The 22,505-nt window shown below is 43.6% G+C and overlaps 1 protein-coding gene across 3 annotated transcripts in view; it reads left to right on the top strand.

The window, feature by feature from the left end:
* IL6R (interleukin 6 receptor) overlaps positions 1–22,505 on the top strand; it is a 315,341-nt gene that overhangs the window by 38,466 nt on the left and 254,370 nt on the right. For 2 of the 3 annotated variants that reach the window (XM_069651960.1, XM_069651969.1), the window contains one exon: positions 11,200–11,448. In XM_069651960.1, the coding sequence (XP_069508061.1) occupies positions 11,200–11,448 (249 nt within the window). Of the gene's footprint in view, positions 1–11,199; positions 11,449–13,891; positions 13,978–22,505 lie in introns of all 3 variants that reach the window. The other variant, XM_069651956.1, reaches the window with a different exon arrangement.

Here is a 22,505-nt window from a genome sequence, read left to right on the forward strand (position 1 = left end):
GCCTGTGGTTGCTCTAGCTATTGCGAGGCAATTTGGGTTAGAGAGGTAGGGTTTTATGGCATTTATACGTTTGGTGCTGTATGCTGAGGTGGAGGCAATGGCACTGACTTGTTTGTTCATTGATAAAGTAGCATCAATCTTAACGCCTAGTGTCTTGACCAGCGACGAGACTGGGATGATGGAGTTGTCAATGTTGAAGTTGGAGTATTGGATGTCAAGTTTGGCTAAGGTTTCTTTTTGCCAGAGGATAAGAATTTCTGTTTTTATCCCCGTTGAGGCATAGGCCGTTGGCCGCCATCCAAGCTTGGATTGTGGAGTACATTTTATGTAATGTGGTGGAGTCTTGGTCGTAGGACCCAGAAAGTGTTAAGAGTACTTGGGTATCGTCAGCATAACAGTGTAGCCAAAAACTCCAATATGTAGTGCATATTCATTTAATTACAAATCAAACATGTGCTCCAAAAGGTCCTTTGAACATAACACTGCATATGTTTGCTTTGTAATAAATGAATATGTACTACATATTATTGGAGTCTTTTGACACACTGAATAAGGAAGTTTGGACATTTTGGGCCTCATTTCGACCCTGGCGCTAAGTGGTTAACGGCGCCGTAAAAGGCTGCGGCACCGTTAACTACTTAGCGCCTTACTACGAGGTCCCTTTGCGGGACCCGACCTTAACGGCTGGTCTACACCAGCCATTAAAGTAGGGACCTGCAAAGGGACCTTGGTGCTAAGTACGGTACCGCAATTTGTGGTACCATACTTAGTGCCTTCCCCGGTCCCATTGAGCCCTATGGGGCAAAAATGGGAATGGGGAAGGGCCATGGTTCAATGGGGAATTACCGCCCCGCCAACATTTGAATGGGGTGGTAATTCCCCATTGAACCATGGCGGACCCGTTACAACACCGGCACCAACCATGGTGCTAATAGCGCCATGGTTTAGCGCCGGTGTTGTAATGAGGGCCTTTGTATTGTTCAGGCCGTAGCATCACATTCCACAGTTACACAGCACCTGCTTGGTTTAGATATTTAACAACCAATAAGCACCACCTTTAATACTAACATTAATTTGTCAAATAGCATATTTTGGAGTAACATCCAGTTTGACCAGACAAAAGCCTCATGAAAAAGTGACCAACTTGGCCAGATAATGGGCTGCTTACGGAAGTCTCACTTGATTTGCACGCACTGGGTTGCACTTGGCACCAGGCGAGAGTAACTTAGCATGTGAGATTTAAGTGGGGTTTCCGTATCTGTACTGGTAAAGCATGCTTTTTGGTTACCAGTGTGACTGCATGGGGTCTTCTCAGAGTTAAGAACCCCATGTGTTTCTAGTCCTTCTTATTCTAGTTATCTTAAAAAGTATATAATTTAGCAGAAAATAGTAATTCTAAAATGCTTTATTAAATTAAATTCTCACAGCCCTTCCAGAGGAGGCTCAGTTGTTGTGGAGGATGAACAATGTGATAGAAATGTGGAGCTGGGGCAAGAGCATGGTAAGGTTGAGTTACAACCCCCGGAGGACAGAGGGAGTACTATGGGAAGCAACAGGGCACTCTATAATCATAGGGGGAAGAAACAGTGAATGAAGCAGAGAAACAGCAAACAGGGATCTAACAAGGGAGGGAGAGGGCAGGCAATCTGGCGGCAAGGGATCTACATGCAACCAAGGGCGGAAACAATGGGGAGCAGGTCAACCAGTCTCTGGTAGGGTGGGGAGTTGTGCCGTTGTGGACCTAGATATTTGAGAGGATCTATTCCTTTAAGAGGAGGGTCTTGAGCTTTTTTTTAACTGTAAAAGCGAGGGGTGGTGAGTCTGATGTTGATGGGGAGAAGGGTCCTGAGTCTCTGGGCATTGACAGAGAAGACTTGTTTTCTGGTTCTTTCCTTCCTGCATTGACAGAGTTCAAGTCTGCACATGTCCTTACTTTTGGTGGATCACAGGCCTCTGGTGATACTGAGTTTCTCAGTGAGGTAGCTTGGGGGCTTCAGTGTGACCCCCTAGTAGATGATGCAAGAGTATTTGAAGATGACACAGGCTTGCATTGGGAGCCAGTGCAGGTCGATGAGTATCGGATGATGTTGTCGAATTTGCTGAGTCTTTTGATGAATCATGCTGCAGCATGGAGGACACATCTCTGGGATGCCACAGCACGGACACTTGTGGGGCCTCATCTTGAGCACTAAGTCAGCTTCGGGAGGCTTCATTTGAAGACTGTGTACAGTAAATCTGGGGTATCGTGTTCGGTTCCCAGGACACAGGCGGCCAAGTCTGTCTGTCGCTAAAGGCTATATCTGGGTATCTGTGCCCAGCCAGGGTAGTGTGTTGGATTTTAAAGGCAACGGCTGGACTATTGTGTCCAGTTTTGGAGCTTTATTTAAGGTATTGTGTCCGATTCCAAGGACAGAGCTGGGGTTCTCTGTTTGTAAAGGCCACATCTGGACTATTGTGCCAGTACTGATGGCTTCAAATGGAGCATTGTGTTCATTTCCCAGGACACAACCGGGGTACTGTGTCAATCTCTAAAGGCCCTCTCTGGACTATTTCCAGTTCTGGAAAACATATGTAGAGAATTTGCCAAGTTCTAGAGGTCTCATCTGAAGCATTGTTTCCATTTTTCAAAACATCATCTGGAGCATTGAGCCCTTTCCCAGAGACCTTCCCTAGCATTCTGTTCTTCTTTCTGTAATGTCAGGGGGCTAAAAACAGGACCACCATGGGTAGGTAGTAAGGAAAGTGTAAATGCTGTAGCTAATGGGTTAAGTGACTGAGCTTAACCCTACCTGCACAGGGCGTGCAATGACCAATACCCCCTTCTCCGCTGATGTGGACGGAACCGATGCAGGGGCACACCTCTGCATTTCGTGACCTGCCGAGAAAAAGGGCCAACACCCCAATGCTGGAAACAAAGCACTGAGTGACGACCTCTGCGCCACAACATCTTACACCCACAATGACTAATGCTGCGTGGATTGGGAAAGGGATAAGCTGGAAAGGCAGTGTGGACAGAAGGGGACATTTACTGGGAGATAAATCCCACAAAGAGTAGTGGAGAAAGCGCCATTGTATGTACGTTGAATGTGTTAGTGTGTTATTTTGTGCACACTTCGAATGTGGTATATAATGAGAAGCAATGAAGTCCATAGTAACGTACAAAAAGAAAGCTATGAAAATAAATAATGTTTGCATATCTATGCCTTCATTTCTGTGTCGGTCTGTCTGCACATGCAAGTGTTCTCCCCCTCCCAACAGCCCTATCTGAAATGTCGTCAGGCCTAGCACGATAGTCACTTGTTTTGTTCCTTCCCTCCCTTTCTGCACCCCTCTCCCTCACCTTTTGTTTTTCTCCGGCTCTACCAGAAATGTCATCAGGCCTAGTACGGTAGTCGCCTGTCTATTTTCATTTCCTTCCCACTCTCCCACTCCCTTCCTTATCTATGTCTTAGCTCTTGCCCTATCTGAAATGACATCAGGCCGAGTACGATAGTCACTTGCTTTGTTCCTCCCCTCCCTTTCTTCACCCCTCTCCCTCACCTTTTGTTTTCTCCGGCTCTACCAGAAATGTCATAAGACCTAGCACAGTAGTCGCCTGTCTGTTTCCATATCCTTCCCACTCTCCCCGTCCCTTCCTTATCTATGTCTTAGCTCTTCTGAAATGTCGTCAGGCTGAGTACGATAGTTAATTTGACATCCTTACTGTTTATGGCCTGTAAGAATGTCATTGTATTTTCCCTTGTTCCCTCCCTTGAAGCGCTTTGAAACACATTGTGTATAGGCGCAATATAAATAAACTATCATATCATATATCATATCAAATATAGGCAAGGGAAAAACAAAAGCAAGTAGACAGGAGAAAAGTGCAGATGAGATGGCGAATAGGGAAGGATGGGAACAATATATCAGATCCCACCTGGCACATATGAGAATACACACAGAAATAAAGAGAAGCTCAAGACCTCTCTGTGGTTTACTAAAAAAGATATCCTGCAAGCCTCTGGAATAGAGGGTGATGAGGGAAGACTGTAAACTGCCCACACAGGGCTGGAAGAAAATGTTGCAAGATAGCACAGGACACAAGCACTATCAGAGCACAAGGCAGACTGCCCAGCAACAGAGAGAGCAATTGGCAAGCACTGAAGCTGCTGGAGGCTCAACAAACAATACACAAAAAGGAGCTCTCTTTCTTCTTCTTGCTAACAGATTTTATCCATCAGTGGTGAATATTGGATACCGAGGGTTGAGCCTCATTACTCCATCCTCTCGGGCTGAGAGTGTAGTCGTGGATTGGATTTCCTCATGGTGTGTACGTACTTGTCACAGAAAGGCCTTTTTCAGAGTCTTCACTGTGAATGGCTGCGGGTAGTGGTCGAAAGGGTTTTCAGTGGTGGCAGTGAGTCCCTAATCAGAGGGTTCATGTTCTGATCCAGTCCTTTGCAGGTTCTTGCTCAGCTTCGCTAGATGTTCGTCCAATATCTTGATGTCCAGTTCTCTGTGAAGGCCAGCTGTCCTTGTGAAGAGTGGAGCTCCAGCTGCTGTCCTCAGGTCCTTGTTTTGGACTATCTGAAGACTCATCCGGTGTAACTCCTGGCAGGTCATCCATGCTGGGGAGGTATATGTTTGGGTAGTTCTGATGATCGCCTTCTAGTCATTGATCTTTGTCTGGAGGGGCATGGACTTTGTCTTCTGCAGTGGGTACAGCGCTGCCTGCTTTTCTGATTGCTTCTGGCACTAACAAAGGGGCTTCAGGGAGCAGTAGCTTCTAAGTATTTTTTAAGAGTCGGGACACCCAGGATGGAGATATATCATTGGGCAGAACAAAAACAAATCACTTACGTGGTTAAGGCCATTCTCTGCCGTGTGCTTGGAGAGAGCAGACAGTCCTGAGGAACTGCAGAAGCAGAATTATTGTAAATATGTGCATGAGAAAACACAATTTATGCATTGCAAATGCTTGAGTATGCACAATTACATTAGCCTCTTTTCACATTTCTACAGTAATCCCGACACCTGTGTGGTTAGCAAAGCATAGTTTCCGGTGCTTTATTATTTTTTTTGGAACGCACTGTGGAGCTTGTAGTCCTTTACTTTGACACTTCTATTCTTTCAGAAACCTGGGTGCACGCAACGAGAGGTCAGGGTCCTGTTAGTTTGGTGGGATTTAATGTTTTTTTGCGAGGCAATTATGGGAATTGTACTCCACAAGGTGTATTCTTTCATTCTTCTAGGAATTGGGTTTACGCACATGGAGGACAGATCTGCTGATGTGGGCCATGACCCAGCTGGTCTGCAGACAGCGCCTCCCAGAGGCAGATGTGCCGAGCTCTGACATGGAAGCTGCATTTGGATTTTTGTGTCTAGTTCTCTCAGCTTCATCTAGCAATTTTTGTCTGAGGTACTGTCTTTAGTGCTGGTAGCTACATCAAGGCTATTGTGATGCCCTAGGGGTGACGTCCCCAAGAGTATAAGCAGGAGAGAGACCACAAAGAGGTATACAGATGAGTGACGAGAGTAGTGCATAGTCTAAACCCCAAGTCCAGTGAGGAAAGGGATCAAGAACCTGATGTATTGTGCACACACTGGAGGACAAGGGTGCATGGTAGCTTTGATATACTTCCATATTCTGAAGGGAAAAACACACTGCAAAAGGCTGTAATATACTGTTGGCAAGGGGGCTTCAGGAACCAGTAGTGAAGCTTGGAGAAATGTCCCAGACACAAAACTCAGACCTTAAGGTAGGAATCAGACACACAATTCCAGGACTACGAGGAAATATCGGTGAAACCGTTAGACACTTGATCCCTGTAGGAAGTAAAGGTACAGCCTGAGAAACAATACTTACACTTGCCGCCTGGCCCACCTTGCATTGTCACCTGGCCTACCTTGCACTTCCTGGCTGGGATGGCACCCTGTTATCTCAGCCTCCCTCGCACTTAACTCAGAGCCCAATGCCCTGGTTGCACTTCCCCTCCACTCTCTCCCCTGCATTTTGCGTTGTGCACTTGCACGATCGGAATGTCACGAGGCCTAGTAAGATCGTTTGTCTTGTCGTCCCTCTGTTCCCCTTTCTTACCTTGATGTGCCTTGAAACGCTTGTGTATAGGCACATAGTAAATAACAAATCAATCAATCAATCAATGAGTACTTGAACTGGGTAGTTCTAAGTCCAAGAAGTAGCAGGATCTATTGAGAACAGCCGGTAGACCCAAGGGAAGGATAGCAAGAGCAGAGATCAGATCTGGTAGGAGCAAACGGCTGATGCCTGCATGGCTCTCGTCCATGGAGAGAGCAGGAGCAGGGCAGGAATGATAACCTGCAGGAAGGGAACTGTGGGGAACATGAGGGCATCCTCACTTCTTTTCACCCTGTATCCTCCTCTCAGGTTAGAGATCCTGGAATTGGCTCAACAAAGGAAAGCCAGGCCGGCTCTAGCTAGTGGTTCTACAACAGCTCCACACATCTTTTTTTTAGACCAAGACAGCCTAGAAGAGGGCAGAAGAAAAAACCCAGTACAGAAATCGGCAGTCTCAAGGAAGAGATAGTGGTCAACATGTCAAAATATCAGTTATCTATATTTGAACAGAAGGTCCTAAAGAAGGGTCTTTCGTTTGTTCTGCAGCATTGTAGTAATTTGTTGTATGAAAAGATTGATTTCTTTAGGCTGTTGAGAAAATTGAAGCTTAAGGTATTTTACGACTCATTGGAACAACAGAGTGAGAGTGATGAAGAATCAAAGTACCTTAAGATGGCACCAAAATGCACCTTTTATCCACCGGTCCAGAATCTCATCCTTCATTTGAAAAGTTGGTGCTTGATAGCTTTAATAAGATCGGTTTCAAACAAAGATGATACAGGAACTTCACCCATAAGGAAAGACGAGGGTCTATTAGATAACCAAGAGCTTATTTTTGAACCAGCAGACAAAGGTGACGCACTGGTGTTGATGTATAAACAAGACCACCTAAATGAAGCACACAGACAACTGAGGGATGAGAAAATCAGGAGATCTTTTATGATCCAACTGAGAAGTGAGAGCAGAGAAGTGATTTCCGAATGAACAAGGAGATTTCTCAAGACAACTAATTCTGTGATGCCGGTGTTCTTCCTATTACCTAAGATTCATAAACGTCGTAGCAATCCACCAGGGCGTCCCATCATTGCGGCCATGGGTAGCCTGATTGAACCACTGGCACAATACCTGGACAGAGCCACACAACTGCTGATACAGGAAAGTCCAACGTATATTAAGGACACCACCAACTTTCAGAAGCAATTGGATGATATTTAATTCCTCCATGATCGTGACATGAATGTCACGTCCTTAGATACCAGTATTGTAGTTGAAGCAGGGCTTGAGGAAAAGGAATGGCTTCTATTGACATCAAAGACTTGCAAAGCTGGCATGATTATTCTCTTATCCCTCTTGAAATTGGTAATACAGAATATTTTTTTTCAAATTTGAGGACACTTTCTACCTACAGCTCTCTGTACGAGCATGGAAGCGGCGATGACACCAAGTTATGCTAACACTTTTATGCTGTATTTAGAGACAGAACGTGTACTCAACTCGGCAAGGTGGATGCAGCATCTGGCGATGTATGTTAGATATATAGATGACATCTTTGGGATTTGGATAGGACCGGAAAATTAGTTGCATAATTTCTTTGAAATGATGAATAACATGAACTCATGCATTAAGTTCACGATGTAACACAGTACATCTAGCATTAATTTTCTGGATGTTGAAATATATCTAGACAACAATAAACTCAATACCAAAATCTTCACTAAGCCAATGGATCGGAAACAGCCTTCTGTTGGCCACCAGCTTTCATCTGAATCACACACTGGAAAGCGTGCCCTTAAGTCAGTTCCTGTGATACCATAGCAATAAGAGTATAAGAAACAAGCCATGGACTTACAGTCCAAATTCAGAAAGAGGCAGTATGGCCGTGAGTTGATTAAAAATGTAGCTTGGAAAGTTGATCTGATATCCACAGAAACATTGTTGACGCAAAGACCACTTAAAATAAATCCATCAATGGTCTATGTGACCACTTACTTGATACAGAGTACCCAAATTAGTAAAATCATAAAAGATACTGGCCCATGATGCACATGGATCCGTTATTACATAGATTCTTTCCTAAACCTCCTAACTTTTGCTTACAGAAACAGTAGGGCACTCAAGAATCCCCTAGGGGTATATTGAGAAAATGTGATGTTTGTCGCCCTAAAGAGGGGTTGCTTTTCTCTGATCTTAAATTACATGTACTAAGGGAGATTCTCTATTCCACATTCACACATTGTTGACAGGTTCAGGAGCCTATGGGTCACATGATACAGTGGTCCAATATGTGAATCATTCCAATAGGTTTTGGTGGCTCAATACTACCTCATTGGCTGCCTCACTAATTTGGGGGACCATTTAGATGTGGATGTGACTTTTTTTATCTTATACACTTTGTTGGAGTGGGAATTATATATAAATTTTTTCCCGATTACACTGGTCGTGCCTAGAAACATTCCAAGATGGCGCTCACCGGCACCTGACTTATACATTTACACTAACAGCACGGATTAATGAGACATTGGCTCTTGGTGTCTTTATATTTAAGAACGACAATGATTGAACATTATTGTGGTTGTGTTGGCGTCATTTGAAATTCAATGTCTTCGGTCTGTTTAGGACCTGTAAGATACAATCTATTTTGGCTAAATAGTTATTACTTTTTAAGCGATACGTTTAAGAACTAGCCCTTCGGGGCTGTACATCCTAGAATTGATCATGTTTTACCTTCCTTGGGCCCATATATTGATTTTCCAATATGGTCGCCAAGCGCGCGCCTCCTTTTCCCTGTATCTTAATTTGTTTTAACATAGTTTTTAGATGATTAATGAATTATAGGGATACATATATACATGTCCACAGTTACCACGGATGCGCAATTCCGTTTGTATATATATATATATATATATATATAGTGAACTGTAAGATGCATCCATACATTGAATGTTATTGCAGATAATGGTCATTTGGCAGATACAATCTGCACCGATTCCTATATTAGCAAATAAGGTAACTCAATGATTTAAGCACGAGCATCAAAGATCTTTGAACATCCTGCAGTCAAAGGTTGGAATCCTTGCAGGCTGACTCTGTCCTTCATTCTTCTGAGCTTAACAAATATACTACTATTACATTTGGCAATAATAACAACTACTGTTAATATACTTGGATGCAAAAGGAGTTTGGTATGAAGATCTTTATGGAAATATTTGTTTCCATAGAGCACCTGCGGCACATAAATAGGTTTTAATGCGCCGCAGGCATTTATTCTTGCTTACACTATACTGCTGTTCATATGATTGCCCTTGTCAGGAATTCACAGCCCTTTTGCGGTCCTCAGCTGCCCTCAATGGAGCATGGCTGACCTGGTGCCGACTGGCTGTGGCAGTCTTGTGTGTGGGTTTACGTTGTTTTGAAAAGCTGGAAGATTTGAACTCTTGGGGAAGGGACCCCTGAAACATTGTGAACTGGTTTGAGCCTGGGGAAGGGGAAGCTGATTACAAGCCAAGACTTAGAAGAAGCTCGGAACTTTATTCTGAACACTATTTATTTTGATGCTGACATCTCTACACATTGTATACAGTTAGTTGTGAGGGGAAGTATAGGTATTGGGCACAGACAGACATTTGATTTGGATTTCCTGACACAGACTATCCTTAGTTTTCTTTAGGTAGGGAAATCCCTCCTTAGCATAGGGCAAGTTAGGCCTTCCTTCATTCTGCCTTTTAAGATAATAACAATATTAAGAACCAATCCTGAACCTGTTGTCTCTTTCTACTTCATGATGCCTTCACAGGCACAGAAGGAAGAGGCCTGCCAGAGAATGGGGGGAAGTGTAGCTGAAGGAGTCTGGTTGCAAACTAAAATAGAGAAGTGGCACAAAAGCCAAACAACGCACAATGTTGGCAGGCAAGATCCTTCTGAAGGGCCCGTCATCTCATGCAGCCCTCAACCCCTGCCCATGACTTAGAAGGGAATCTCCCTTCTGGTCAGGGTTTATTTCTATAAAAAGGAAGTAGCCCCCATTTTAAGGTCATGCAAACTGAATTTTAGGGTATCCCTCAAAGCTTAATGCTGACCAATCGTTTCCTGCTCAGATTCTGTAGCCAGTTCAAGACTGCGCCAGCCAATCGGCACCAGGTCAGCCATGCTTCAATGAGGGCAGCTGAGGAAAGCAAAAGGGCTGTGAATTCCTGACAAGGGCAAACATATGGACAGCAGTATAGTGTAAGCAAGAATAAATGCCTGCAGTGCATTGAAACCTATTCATGCGCCGCAGGCGCTTAATCGGAAAACATATTTCCATAAAGCTCTTCATGTCAAACTCATTTTGCATCAAAGTATTTTAACAGTAGGTGTTATTATTACCAAATGTAATAGTATTATATTTGTCAAGCTCAGAAGAATGAAGGACAGAGTCAGCCTGCCAAGATTCCAACCTTTGATGCTCGTGCTTAAATCATTGAGTTACCTTATTCGCTAATACAGGAATTGGTGCAGATTGTATCTGCCAAATTACCTTTATCTGCAATAACATTCAATGTTTGCGTGCATCTTACAATTCACTATATATATATATATATATATATATATATATATATACACAAACGGAATTGCGCATCCGTGGTAAATGTGGACAGGTATATATGTATCCATATAATTCATTAATTATCTAAAAACTATGTTGAAACAATTTAAGATAAATACATATTTATATACAAATGGAATGGCGCATCCGTGGTAAATGTGTACAGGTATATATCCATATAATTCATCAATTATCTGAAAATTATGTTAAAACAAATAAGGATACAGAATTCATAAACAAAATGGAATATGGATTTTTTAAAATACAATTTAAAATGTTTCAATAATGCAGGTTTTGCTTCCAAATTCTTTCGAATATGCAGATATTTGTTTTAATTACAAGATATTCAGAGAATGCAGATTTTATTACTGCATTGGTTCTTTTGCAAAATGAATATTTTTTGTGCTTTTTATTGACGTAATTTATTTTTTGAACAAAGCAAATAAATATATTTTAAAAAGATGTATACAGTTAGTTGGTGTGTTGTAACACCTATCTCTATCTATACTGCCCTAATGCTTTCTTTGCTCTGGTCCAGTGCTCTCACCGGATACCCAACTCATCAAGATTGGCATGGATGTAAACCTCACCTGCCTTCAAGGTACCTGGGAGGACAATGCCACCTTCACCTGGAAACTGGAGAACCGGACGCTGGGTCTGAGACATCCCAACCGAGAGGTGGCAGGTGGTCGGCTGTTACTAAAGTCTGTCCGCTACAGGGATTCCGGGAACTACTCATGCTTCAGAGGTGGCCACATGGTTCAGAACATACATCTCCTTGTGGTTGGTGAGGACAGTCTTTTTACTTGGCAATATTGTAAGAACGCTATAATTGTAGACACATCCCACTTAGTTTAGAGGTAATGTTGGGGGCGGACACCTTTCCCAAAGAGTCACAGGTGTTAGGAGGCACCTTTCACTCACGCCCTTCAAGAACGATCCCATGGGGTCTGTGCCACTAATGAAATACCACTTCAGCTTGTTATTGTATGATCTATTATGCTCCATGCCAATTTTCTGCAGTGTATGATTTTACAAGCAAGAACAAATTAAGTCTGGGATCTTTATTCTGATAAGAGTTCCACAACTTACGATCTTCACACCATTTTAGACATTCCTTGTGGTTTCCTGGGACAAAGAGATGGCACAAAAAACAAAATGTCCCTGTGCAGAATGTACAAAAATACATTAGTACTCTAATGGCTACCAAAAAGATACATTGGGCTACTAATGCAGTACACCGTCGTGCACCCTTAGTGAAGCCAAAACTAAATTTCTGCTACTAGCAGCCTACTCTCGAAAACTAATGTAATTATGATTATAATTGTTATTTTATAACATATTTAATACCCAAGACCAGTTTCTAAGCCTGAGATGGTTTAACCACCCCAGGACCAAAATTGGGGTATAAACGCATCCCTGCCCCAGGAGCCTTATGGGTTACCATGGGACCCATACACTCAAAAAGGATTGAAGTGGCAGGGGGACTTCAATAGAAGTCCCTCTGGTCACAAAAATAGGTCACAGATCCAAAACATAAAAGAGGGGAAAAAGGAAAGGTTTAGGGATCCCTAAAATGACACAAAAAAACCAAAATGGAATTCTGCTCTAACAGAGGGTAACTAAAGAACAACTCCAGTAGATGCCAGATCACCAACAGTACACAGGAGCATTATCCAGTGCATTTTTATGATAACTTTCTACAAAATATATGAGAGTAGTCTGCCAGTTTAAGAAGTGTGATAGGCCAGGTCGACTTTCACTGTGTGCGAGAACTGAGACCAACAACACAATAGATATGTTTCAATGTTTTAATTAAAGAAAAACTCAAAAAAGTTAACGTAAGGTGTTTGGATGCGCAACTCAAAAAAAAATAAGGTGTCAGAATGCCAGGTGTCAGTGTATAACATGGAGAGGGCCAGTGAAACATGAGGAGAGGGCCAGTGAGCTTCTCCATAAGAGGATTCAAAGGAACGTGCACTCTCCTCTTACTCTAAAAGTTTCCCGAACAAGGTGCTCTGTGTTAAAAAAACCAATTAATCCCAAAATCTGGTGGCAAGTGCAAACACAAAGTTTGAAATCCTTTAAGTGTCCCAATGCAAATGTGTCCCCAATCCTTTCCTTCTCAAGTAGGGCATCTCTCCACCTCCAGGGGTCTATTAGAAAAGGTGGTTTGGTACGCTGAACCTCTCCTTGGGTTTCCAAGGCCACAGAACCAAAGCTTCCATGCAGATAGATATTTCTGAGTCTCCCCTCCTGAACACTACTTCCTATGGTTCCTTAACAGGGTTTTCTTCTTGTGAAATGCTGGAAGTTGTCTCTCAGAATGGGTAGCTTTCTGACGCTTACAGTATGCTGTGGTGCTCCCTGGTGGCTTCTGCCAAAAAAGCAAGATCTGACTCTCCTCCACCCACTTCTCTGCTCAGTGTTCTTTCACAAGCCTTTCTCTGTTCTCCCTCTCAGTGTGCTGTCCTCCCTTGTTCCACGCCATAGGGACACAGTCACATACCGCCACCCTCTTCTACAACTTCCTCTGGTCTGACCTGGTTCTCTGGAAACATGCTAGTCTCTTCAGCCGCCTTCCTGGATTGGCACGACTCTATCGCTCTCTGTGGCAAATCTCTCAAGCGTTCTCTCCTGATGGTATCCACTCTCTTTAACTCACCTCTGTTCATCCCAAAGCCCTATAGTTTAACCTGCCACTTTTATTCTGTGACTTTCTCTCCTTCCTCTCTTATTCTTTGTCCGAGTTTTCTCTCTCCTTCACAATATCTGTCTCACAAGTGTGTCTGTACTTCTCAACTTCTCTCTCTCTCTGCCTCAATACATCTCTCTGCCTCAAGCTCTCTCTTTGTCTCAATCTTTCTCTCCATCTCAGTATCTCCCTCTGTCGCAATGACCAGACCGCCTTCCTTCCCCACAACAGAATCTCTTTGTCTTCTCAGTAATCTCACTCTCCTTCAAATAATTCCCCTCCCTCCTTTCCAAGGGGATATCCCTCTATACTTTCCAAGGTGAAATCCCTCCCCTTCCACCTCAGCAAACTATCCACCTCCTCCTTCAACAACGAAGTGTACCTCTGACCTCACATAAATATTCCCCTGTCCCAGAACATGAACATCTTTCTTCTTAATCCTGGTATCTCCCTCCTGCACTACCACAACATCTCCAACCTCTGCTACTCTCCATGTTTCTCTCGCCTCCCACTCACCTGCCTTTCTTTCTTCCAGGTCTCCACTATCAAGTTTTACAAACTCGAGGTCTCCAGACTGGGGCCTCACAGGGTCATTTGCACTCCTCCTGCCATCTCTCCCAGGTAGGGGTCTGCTCATTTTACAAGGTCTCTTGGGGAATGATGCAGACTGACTCGGCTGCGTGGCTTTTAAAGAATGCTCTCGCCTCTTCTTGGTTGGTTCTTAGGGACATGGTTTACACATTTGAAGTGTGGGTTATGCTGTTCTGTGTTTGGGGCCAAGGCCTAGGCTAGTGGTCATGTGGGTTGGGAGGGGCTTGGCCTAAGCTTATAATAAGGCCTGCTGCAATCTTGGATCCCAGAACCGCCCAGGATATATTTGAAACTGCCTTCACACCCGCTGTTTTTACTTGCTTCAAACTGGGTCTTTCTGTTCTCACACATGGTAATTACTTCCATACAAAAGCAGTAGGATATAAGGGTTTCAGAAACGAAACTTGGAATTTGGCAGAGCGGTAAAACACTCAGTAATAGTAATTACTGAATATTTGACCACAACCACCAAACTTGTAACTAGGCCCTGAATCTCCTTTCTGGAAATATTGGCACTTTTCAATTTTTCTAAATCATAATTTCTTTTGCCGGTTTCTTTATTTTGGGAGCTGGATTAAGTCTAATTAGTACCCATTTTTAATATAATTGTATTTCTTTTTTTTGCTTTCATGTTTGGTTTATTTCAAATCTTTCACATTATTGACAATATAGATTACATACTAAAATAATACAAATAAGCAAAAAAGAAAATATTTCATTAACCTTATCCCACCATGTATCAGAGATTTAATTCAACTTCAATTACATTTAAAATGTTACAGTTTTGTTTCCTAAAACGCCTTCTAAAAATCTAATTGTAGCAGTAGAGGGGACTCCTTTACGGAAGAAACAAGGTCTTGACCCAACTATAGGCCTATTACGAACTCCCCATTTCTTCTCAAAATCTTAGAAATGGTTGCCCACAAACAAGTCTTAGCCCACTTAGTTCCATCCTAAATAAATATCAATCAGGCTTTCGACCGGGGTTTTAGTACGGAGTTAGGTCTTTTGGATCTTACATCCAATATGTTGAGAAGGATTAATGAAGGACAGAACTCAGTGTTAATGGCCTTAGATTTGACTGCAGCTTTCGATTTGGTTGATCACCCGCTGCTCCTTCAAAGACTTTGGGAAGTCGCCAACTTTAGTGACAAAGCCTTAGCCTGGATGGATTCTTTCTTGGTACATAGAACCTTTAGGGTCTGTAGGAATATGGAAGAAGCTTGACCTACCCGCTGAATTATTGAGTCCTGCAGTGGACTTGTATATCGCCCACTTTGTATAACATTTTTACAACCCCCCTTTTCAATTTCAATTAAAAAAGAATCAGATCTGTTTTTCAAACTATGCCGACGACACCCAATGCCTAGTCACCCTAACGGGTGACTATGCGGAGGAGGATACTAAGCAGATTAATAAGATCTACAATCTGATTCATGGTTGGATGTGCCTGAATGGCTTGGCACTCAACTGCAACAAGACAGAATTTATGATTATAGGTTCAAGTCATAGATTGAAAAAGCTGAGTAGGGACTATGCGCAATTCCTGATAGGAGATTGCGTAATTAAGTCGAAAGACAAAATAAAGACCTTGGGGGTTACGTTTGATCAAGTCTCTCAATAAACGCCCAAGTTAGTAGCCTTGTATCTGCCTCTGCATACTATATAAGATTATTGTGCCACATTAGACCATACCTTTCCCAAAACTCCTGTGAAACTGTAGCAAGGGCCATTATTGGCTCCAAGATTGACTATTGTGGCAGTCTCCTGGTAGGCATAGGGAAGAAAGAAATAGCGAGACTCCAAATGATTCAGAACAGCACAGTTAGGGCCATTCTGGGGCTGAAGAAATTCGACCATGTTTCTGATGTCCGGAAAAGTCTGCACTGGCTGCCCATTGGGGCAAGAATTGAATTTTACCTGCTTGCGATCACTTTTAAATGACTAGCCAATCAATTTCCGGCTTATGTAGCAGATAATTTGCACAATAAGAGAGTTTTTGGGGACCTGAGATCAAATTCTCTCCAATTACTAGAAGTACTTACCACCAATCTTGTTTTTGTCAATAAATGTGCGTTCTGGGCTGGAGCACCCAAAAAATGGAATGCCCTGACTTTGGAGCTCAGAAGTTGTGAGTCCATTGCCGTTTTTAAGAAGAAACTAAAAACTCATCTATTTGGATAGGTAGCTCTTTCCTCTGGCTATTAATCCTTTCAGGCCTTGGCGTCCCCTGACTGTCATCTGTGTTAGAACCCCTGTCCTTGGCGACCATATGCCTCTGGTCCTTTTTGGCTATGCCAGAAAAAAATTAATTAAAGTAAAGTAAAGTAAAAGCAATCAGTGGGACAGAATTTCCATCCAAGATTCAATACCTTTGCACCCACCATCTGCCATTTCTTAGAGTCCTTCTCCTATGATCGCCACCCTAAGAGGAGCCACATTGACCATGGCAACACTTCTCCCTTTACTCCACAATATTGCACCTCAGAACTGCACCAACACGAACACCACACGCTACACAGATCTTCTATCCCCAGTGGAATGGATAAATAGATTTGCTCGCCCGCCTACACCCCTCATACCTTGCCCCACACCTCTAAGAAATTCACGACTAGGCTCTCGCCTCACTCTGCTAACTAATACCATCAACCAGAGTGCAGCCCCACCTATCAAGTGCAGAAACGATAGACTGAGCCACCGCACTAGTTTGAGTCACAAACCCGCCAGGGCAGTCTCCATCCAGACTAGGAATCTCGACCCCATAACCAGCCAAAACTGCACCACGCCCAACACTCCACCACAACCGAAAGCCAACCCCTCTAACTCTCCCATCAAGGGTGCCCTCATCAATGCCCGCTCCTTGGTAGCCCATGCTGCCGATGTGGCCGACATCATCTCCTCTAACCACCTTGACTTTATAGCCATAACGGAAACCTGTCTCCACCCAGCTACTGGTCCTACCTTAGCATTAGCCACCCCCGATTACTATAACATCATCCATGCTGACAGGAAAAATGGAATAGGAGGTGGCGTGGCGATCATTGCTAAATCTGACCTAAACATCAGAGAAGCATCTAACACAACCCTTCCTTCAGCCGAACTCCTATGCATCAAACTTCCTTTATCGAACACCCAAACCATCCTCCTACATATTATTTACAGACCACCAGGCCCCCTATCCACCTTTGAAGAGGACATCTCTCTCTTGCTTACCACGAACACCAAACCCAATTCACAAATTATCATCATGGGTGACTTCAACTTGGGACTTAATGACCCTAATGACAACCACGCCATCTCTCTCAATGACACCATTACTCACCTAGGCCTTACTCGACACATTAATAAGCCAACACACACAAAAGGAAGATCCATAGACTGGCTAGCAGATGCCAACTGCAACCTCTCACTGACACACATCACACCGTGTGCCTGGACCGATCAGCACCTTATCACCTTCTTATTACCCAGAACTGCTCCCAGAACGACACCACTCTCCAGGACACCACAAATAATCTCCAGAAACAACCGTAACATCACCATACATAACCTTAGACCTCTCATCACGCCCATCACCAAAGCCAATCTCCCTTCCCAAAATATCAACCCTGCTACCTTGGTAGACCTTTACAACAACACGATGGAACTAGCCCTCAACCAGATAGCCCCTCTCAAACAACATAAAGCCAAACCCATAGCCCATACCAACAAATGGTTCTCTGCAGAACTAAAGGCACTCCGCAACATCAAAAGAGCTGCGGAAACTAGCTGGAGAAAAGCTCCCTCCCCTTCCACAAAAGATAATTTCTCTACAGCGGCCTCCTCCTACAAATCTGCTATCTTAAACGCCAAAAAAGAGATTTACAATACAAGAATACTCAATGCTAAATCTGGCACAAAAGAACTATTCTCTATACCAAGAGAACTTGAATCACCCATACCACCCACAGAGGACTGTACTAAAGACAAAGCATGGTGTAATAACATCCAGCTAGCCCTCTCCAACAAAATTGCCCTGCTACAAGCTAAAATTGAAAAGAAAAAAGCTAACATTGCCGCCAAAGACTACCTCAACCGTAAAAAAGACCTCACCACTCCCAACTGCCCCCCTTTTCACTTCTCCCCAGTCACTGAGGATGAAGTAATCAAGATAATCGCCAGCCTTAAACCATCTAATTGTAAAGGTGACCTATGCCCTGCTACCGTCATCAAGGATGGAGCCAAAGACCTAGCTCCCCTCATCACCTCACTGATCAATTCTTCATTTATGAATTCAGTGGTCCCCAACAACCTCAAAGAAGCGTGGGTCCTCCCCCTTCTCAAAAAACCCAACCTAGACCCTAAAATCCCCACAAATTACAGAGCCATCACAACTGTCCCTTTTCTCCTCAAAATATTAGACAGAGTAGCCTACCTCCAAATACAACAACATTTGGAAGAAAATAACCACTTAGGCCTGCGACAATCCAGCTTTAGACCTAGGCACGGGACAGAAACCGCCCTCCTGGATCTTAAAATCCAAATGGATGAAGCCAAAGACAAGGGCAATCTGGCCATCTTGCTCCTGTTGGATCTCTCCGCTGCCTTCGATCTGGTTGACCACCAGATCCTTACTCAACACCTCTCTTCGGCTGCCGCATTCTCCCAAAATGCCACTGGATTCAGTCATTTTTGTCTGACAGGTCGACTAGGGTCTTCGCCCCTTCAGCGGCGGCTGACCCCAATCCAATGTGGAGTCCCCCCAGGTTCCTGCATCTCGCCTACACTTTACAACATCTTCACAAAGCTTCTCTTTGACCGACTTGACAAACTGGGTGTCAGCTACACCAACTACGCTGATGACACCCAGGTCCTCATCACACTCACTGGCTGCTACGAAAAAGATGTTGCAAAGCTTAACGAAATCTACCTAGAAATTCAAGCCTGGATGGCCACACATAGTCTTTGCCTCAATGACGATAAGACGGAACTACTTATCGTAGGATCCCAGGCCCGCCTCAATAAATTGGATTCCAAGTACCACTCCTTCACCATTGATGGCAACATCATAAAAGCATCCAAAGAGGTCAAAACACTAGGTGTGTATCTTGACTCCGCTCTATCATTGAAAAAACAAATAAACGCCACCATCTCAGCTACCACCTCCAGTTGTCTCACCCTAGCTAGAGCGCTGATATTGTCTAAATTAGATTATTGTAACACTCGTTTCCTGGGCTCCATGTCAAAAAATCTGAACAGACTCCAGATTCTACAAAATAACACCTTAAAATGCGCTCTCAACCTCCCGCGTAAGGCCCACATATTCACGGCCAGCAAAAAAGCCCACTGGCTCCCCATCCGCGACAGAATTAAGTTAAGAACCCTTGTCATTACACACAAGTGCCTCTCACTAACTGCCCCACGCTACCTATCTGACAAATTCTCTAGACACAGCACCTCCAGACCTACTAGAACTCCCTACCTGTACCAACTAAAGATCCCCAAATTCAATCTAAAAACAGCAGGAGGCTCCAGCTTCCCTGTTCTTGCAGCTCAATGCTGGAATACACTCCCTATCGCTATCAGATCGGAGGCCTCCTTCTGGCCATTCAGAGTCCTAGTGAAATCCTGGCTCTCTACCTAACACACTGCCACTCCTCTACGTACATACATACCTGTCTCCACCAATTCCTACCGTATGATTTATCTGTATTCTGAAACGGACCATATTGTAACCGGTCTGCACGATCCACTGTATTTGCTGCTCTCATTGCACCCACCTATGCAACTTTGAATGTATGTACCTATGTTTTATGATCTCATGCAACGATATGTAACTATGCTGTCCACATGATTATGCGCCCAGCTACCCGAGGGTTCGGCCGCGCTCTATAAATAAACAAACTAAACTAAACTAAACTAATACCAAAAATTATCAGTTAAGACCATATTTATATTATTTACAAATCGGCCAACCAATCTGGGGCATTCCAATAGTAAATGTTTTAAGGTTTTCGCTGCTTTGTCTGACTCACAGAACCTACATGAGGTACTTCCCCATTGTTGACCCAATTTTACTCCCATGATTTGTTGGGTCGGATATAAATGTAGCCAAGGGGACCACCTCGGTGGTGATAGTGCACAGTATAAATATCCTTTAACATTAACATTAACACATTCTTAGGTATTACTGTCTTTTTTGAGCATGGGAATTGGCTCATATCTTTCTATGGGTCCTAGGTTTACCCCAACTATTTTATTTCTGTGGTCTTGGGCAGCCAGTGTTGCCATGACCTACGCTTCTAACTATTCTCTGGTGCGTGGAGAAACACTGAGTTTTGGTGCACGGCAGGCATGGCCAAAGTGCATTTAAATATCTTTGCTCGCCCTTGCAGTTCGCCTGCCAGGATAATTGGACTCATATATACACTGGTGGATAGAAGGGAGGAACCCAGCAGGTGGATTTCAGTGGTTTACCTGTATTTGCAATCAATGGGTTTAGACTGTTAGGTAATTGTCCTGTTAAGCAATGGGACTTTAATTGAGTTTTGTAGCCCCTTCCTTATAATGGGGTTACAGTAGTTGGCATAACATCACTCTCTAATAGCTTTGCAATCCTGACACCACTGTTGTGAGTAAATCTTAGTTTTACTGTACCATATTTAATATACATTGTTGATTAGTTGTACGCTTTAGATTTCTAAAATTGAATGGGAGAACAGTAGGATGGTAGGACTATATTCAACTACATTGTTGCTAATATTGGGGACGGTTTATTATTTGACTATACTGTTTGTAATGCACATATAATATCCCTATAAGAGAATAAGTATACATAAGTGCTAAATAAAAGACATTCTTTGTGTGCTTTTATTTCTGAGTATTGTGACAGAGTCGGCGATCTGACCGTATCAATAGGGGATGGGGACGCCTCTCAAACCAGGGCAATAGGCCATCAAGAGTGTTTGCCACTTCCAGTTCTGTCACATAGGTAAGGTGAGGTAGTTGGAAGGGCCATTGTCACTGTGCCTTCTTCTTTTGCCTCGTTAAAATGTCAAATGCCACTTGTTATTATCTGATACTTGCCATACCCTACTCTGCCTAGTGTTCTTTCTCCTTTTTTCCAGGACTACAATACCCAGAAGTCCTGGCAATGGAGGAAGGAACAAACCGAAACGTGAAAGAACTGACAGTGAACAGCAGGACCGTGTAGCAATCCAAACTGCAAACAGACGATTATGAAGATCCACGCTACACACCTAAGAACTGGAAATGTGGTTGTTGCGGCCAGCCATTACAGAGCCGGCATTTAAGGATCAGATGACTAAGAAATTTGAAAAGCGCTGTATTTCATGCAGGCCACCATTTCAGAACTCCAGCGGCCACGCACTTAGAGACTACAACTACAAACTCTGAAAGTGACTGTGCTTGTCATGGGCTGCGCGTCAAAACTCTGGCGGACCCCTGTTTGAGGAGAGGGCGGGGCCTTCAGAGGCATTTTAAAGCCTCATATGTACAAAATTACCATGGAAAAAGGACAGGTTAGTGATAGGCCCAGTCCAGGCGGGCGTCAGGACCAATAAAAGGGAGCAAAAAAGGGGACGTAGGAAGCAAAGCATAGTAGGCTGTTCAGGTTAAGTCAAGTGAGGAGAAGGTGGACCAGGTGGAGGAAGGACGGTTCAGCAGCGTGTGAAGGAAGATCATTGAGAGCATGTGCAAGGTATGATATTGTTTGGTGAGAAGAAGTGGAACCTGGTAACCTGGTGTGTGAGTGTGTGCATGGGGAAAGTGAGTGAGTTAGTGACGTTAAATGGGTGCTTAGGGGAGTAAGCAAGTAAGGCTGAGTGAGAGAAGCAATTTATAGAGTAAAAGGAGAGTGACTGATGAAGAAAGAGGGGAGGACTGTAATGGGGAGAGAAGATGAGAGAAGAGGGGGAGTAGTAGAGAGTGGAGAGTAGTAGGGAGCATAGAGGAGAGGGGAGAGTAGTAGAGAGCAGAGAGGAGCGGGGCGAGTAGTAGAGTATGATGGAGAGTAGCATTAGATGGAAGAACATTGGAGGGACAGAGAGAGGAAGAGAGAGGGAGAGATAGGGGAGAGTGGGAGGAAGAGAAGGAAAGACAGTATAAAGAAGGGAAAGGAAGTATAGGACATTGGGGCAAGGAGTAAAAGAGTGTGAGAGGGGAAGTATAAGTTAGACCCAGTAGATTGCCCCTTGCTGGGGGTGTGGCACATATATTTAAAGAATGTTTATCATGCTCTCCTTTGCCATTTACTCCTGATATTAACATTGAAGCCTTATTGGTCTGGCTATCGGTCTCTGCTTCTTTTACGCTTTACTTGTTAATTGTTTATCGCTGCCCTCATCTAGTTTGGTTGTGTTTAGAAATACTTTTTGCACCACAATCTCTGACTTGATTCTTACCTACAACAACGTGTGTACTGTTGACGATTTTAATATATGGTCTTCCTCTTCCTTTCTAGCTGATATGCAAGCTTTACTCCTGCATCAGCTTGTTGTTGGCCCAACCCACGTTAAAGGGCACATTTTGAATCTTATCTTTACTTCTGCTCAGCTACT

The sequence above is a fragment of the Ambystoma mexicanum genome, chromosome 1p (genome assembly GCF_040938575.1).
Source record: "Ambystoma mexicanum isolate Mex_15411 chromosome 1p, UKY_AmexF1_1, whole genome shotgun sequence".
Classification (NCBI taxonomy): domain Eukaryota; kingdom Metazoa; phylum Chordata; class Amphibia; order Caudata; family Ambystomatidae; genus Ambystoma; species Ambystoma mexicanum.